The following is a 2,748-nucleotide window of genomic DNA, read 5'->3' as shown; positions in this document are numbered from 1 at the left end:
GAAAAAAAACCGTGAATTAAGAAATTTAAAAAAAATTTTTTTTGGGGCCCCAGGGGCCCCCCCGAGGGGAAAGGGAAAAAAGGGGTTTTGGATTGCCCCATTTTTTTACAAAAATTGTAAATTCCCCCAAAATTTTAAAAAGTTTCCCCTTTTTTTTTTTTAAAAAAGTTTTTAGAATTTATCATGAAAAATTTTAAATTCCCCCCCCCAAAAAAAAAAAACATTTTTCCGGGGGTTTTTTTTATTTAAAATTTTTCTCTTTAATAATTTTTTAAAATTATTTTAAAAACCCCGGGGGAAAAGGGAAGGTTTTTTTTTTTGAAAAAAGCCCCGGAAAAAAATGGAACCCAAAAATCAACCACCCAAAATTTTTTTTTTTGGGGGGGGGTTTTTTTTTAAAAACGCCACACGTGGGAAGGCCACACCAAAGGCATTTCGCAAATCCGATGGTTTCCACGTACAGCGCATTTATTACTGTCCTGTAGTATGGATTGTCGAGTAAAGGTATTTGACGTGACGATTATTTTAATTTGATATGTTAACATATACAAATACTATGTTATATTAATATGTCTTATTATGTACAGTTGTGGGAAGTATACAAAGACAGGAGATGCGTTCGTACATACTATGGACATCGACAAGCGGTACGGGACATAAGTTTTGACAATGACGGCAAGCGATTTTTATCAGCGGCTTACGATCGATACGTGAAACTTTGGGACACAGAAACAGGAGCTTGTATCAGTCGCTTCACAAGTAGAAAGATCCCATATTGTGCCAAGTTTAATCCTGATCCAGATAAACAGCACCTCTTTGTAGCTGGTACCAGTGATAAAAAGATCATTTGCGTAAGTAAAAAAAAATATTTTTTTACTTATCGAAAACAATGATGTGATTTAAGATCGCATCATTATTGTTTTCGATCAAGATTTTGATAATACAGACACACAAAAATGACCTCATTCGTAACAGTAAACATGCAACAATAAATGTAAAAATAAAGTATAATAACGTAATTAACGTCTTCAACTAAATATTAATAATTTAATATTCTGTTACAGTGGGATATACGTTCTGGTGAAATAACACAGGAATATGATAGACACTTAGGAGCTGTGAATACCATCACGTTTGTCGACGAAAATAGACGATTCGTCACAACCAGTGACGATAAAAGTCTTCGGGTTTGGGAATGGTATGAATTCTCCATTAATTCCATTAATTCTCGTAAAGGTTATTTCCGGAAAAATGAGATTAATTCGTTATTAAAGATAAATTATTTTTTTATGTATAGGGACATTCCTGTGGATATGAAATACATAGCTGATCCATCTATGCATTCTATGCCGGCGGTAACGCCGTCACGAAATCAGAAATGGCTCGCTTGCCAAAGCATGGATAACAAAATTGTTATATTTTCGGCGTTAAATAGATTCAAAATGAATCGAAAGAAGACGTTCACGGGGCATATGGTCGCAGGATATGCGTGCGGTTTAGACTTTTCGCCAGATATGAGGTAATATATAAAAAAAATGCGTTTCTTAAAATATAATCTTTAAAATCTTGATTATTTTTATAGAAAATGATCAATCTTTCGGTAAAGTATTATATTTGTTCTTATTTCAGTTACTTGGTATCGGGCGATGCAGATGGTAAGTGCTACATATGGGACTGGAAAACAACAAAGTTGTACAAAAAGTGGAAGGCGCATGACGGGGTGTGCATTGACGTATTATGGCATCCTCATGAGCCTTCTCGACTCGCTACTGCTGGCTGGGACGGCAAGATCAAGTACTGGGACTAAAACAATTCCCAACAAGCCGTAAGCCACAGTTCAGACATCCTTGTTGACAACAGACATATTTTGTATATTTGTAAATAATAAATATTGATAATTAAAAGAAAATAAGATTTTTAAACACTACGTGTCATTGATAATGCACGAATAATGAATGTATGACAATTACTACGTTTACGCGAGCGTTACTTCTGTAGTAACTTACGATAATTCCTTCGCGTAAACGGGATTTTCTTTCGCGTAAACGGGATTCTGTAGTAACTTACGATAATTTACTCCGCGTAAACGAGTAATATATCTTAAGTTACTACAGAAGTAACGCTCGCGTAAACGTAGTAAATGTATGAATGCTTTTATATTATAGACTATATATAAAAAAAAAATAATCAAATAATTTTAATTAAAGAAAATCTGCTTTCTATTTCTCAATCCTTTGATTACTTTCTCGCTAATACCTTATCCAATCGAATATAGAATATATCATCGGTGAATGTGTATATGTATATGAATTCTGTTATCTGGCGACGGCGACACGACACGAATATACCCACCATTACTTAACATAGGTATGTACCACTTCTGGGTGGAGGAGGGGTAAGGCAGGAAGATAGAAATATCTGGAGGAAAGAAGAAAGTTGATCCGAAGGAGTTAGCAGAAAGGAAACAGAGGGAAGGAAGAAGTGGAACTGAAGAGTTTAAAAAATGCTACGGAGGTTTGGAGATTTATAAATAGAAAGAGGAAGAAGAAGACTTAAAAGGAGGCAGATATAAGTAAGGAGGTTTGAAGAGACCACTTCATGGATTTATTGGCAAATATGGCAAATATGCTGAAGTTAAATAAAAAAATATTATATAAAAGGATATATAAAGAATACCTTTAGAAATTCTCTGCAACGCCTAAAAAAAATCCTTTTTCTCGTTTTGTTGAAAAACATTATTTTTATCGT

General features: G+C 34.2%; 1 protein-coding gene across 1 annotated transcript; it reads left to right on the top strand.

Annotated features, from left to right (window-relative positions):
• Positions 1-405: 405 nt before the first annotated feature.
• Positions 406-2,278, top strand: LOC143906715 (pre-mRNA-processing factor 17; the record flags this gene model as incomplete). The annotated part of the gene is made up of 5 exons (XM_077422959.1): positions 406-504; positions 588-851; positions 1,065-1,198; positions 1,298-1,519; positions 1,630-2,278. Coding segments are annotated over 5 exons (897 nt in total), but the record flags the coding sequence as incomplete, so codon positions are not given.
• Between the last annotated feature and the right edge of the window lie 470 nt (positions 2,279-2,748).

This window comes from Temnothorax americanus, unplaced genomic scaffold (assembly GCF_048541705.1).
Source record: "Temnothorax americanus isolate GAGA-0224 unplaced genomic scaffold, ASM4854170v1 Scaffold75, whole genome shotgun sequence".
Taxonomy (NCBI): domain Eukaryota; kingdom Metazoa; phylum Arthropoda; class Insecta; order Hymenoptera; family Formicidae; genus Temnothorax; species Temnothorax americanus.
The sequence above is the reverse complement of the archived record's forward strand: the minus strand, read 5'-3'. Positions and strand labels throughout refer to the sequence as shown.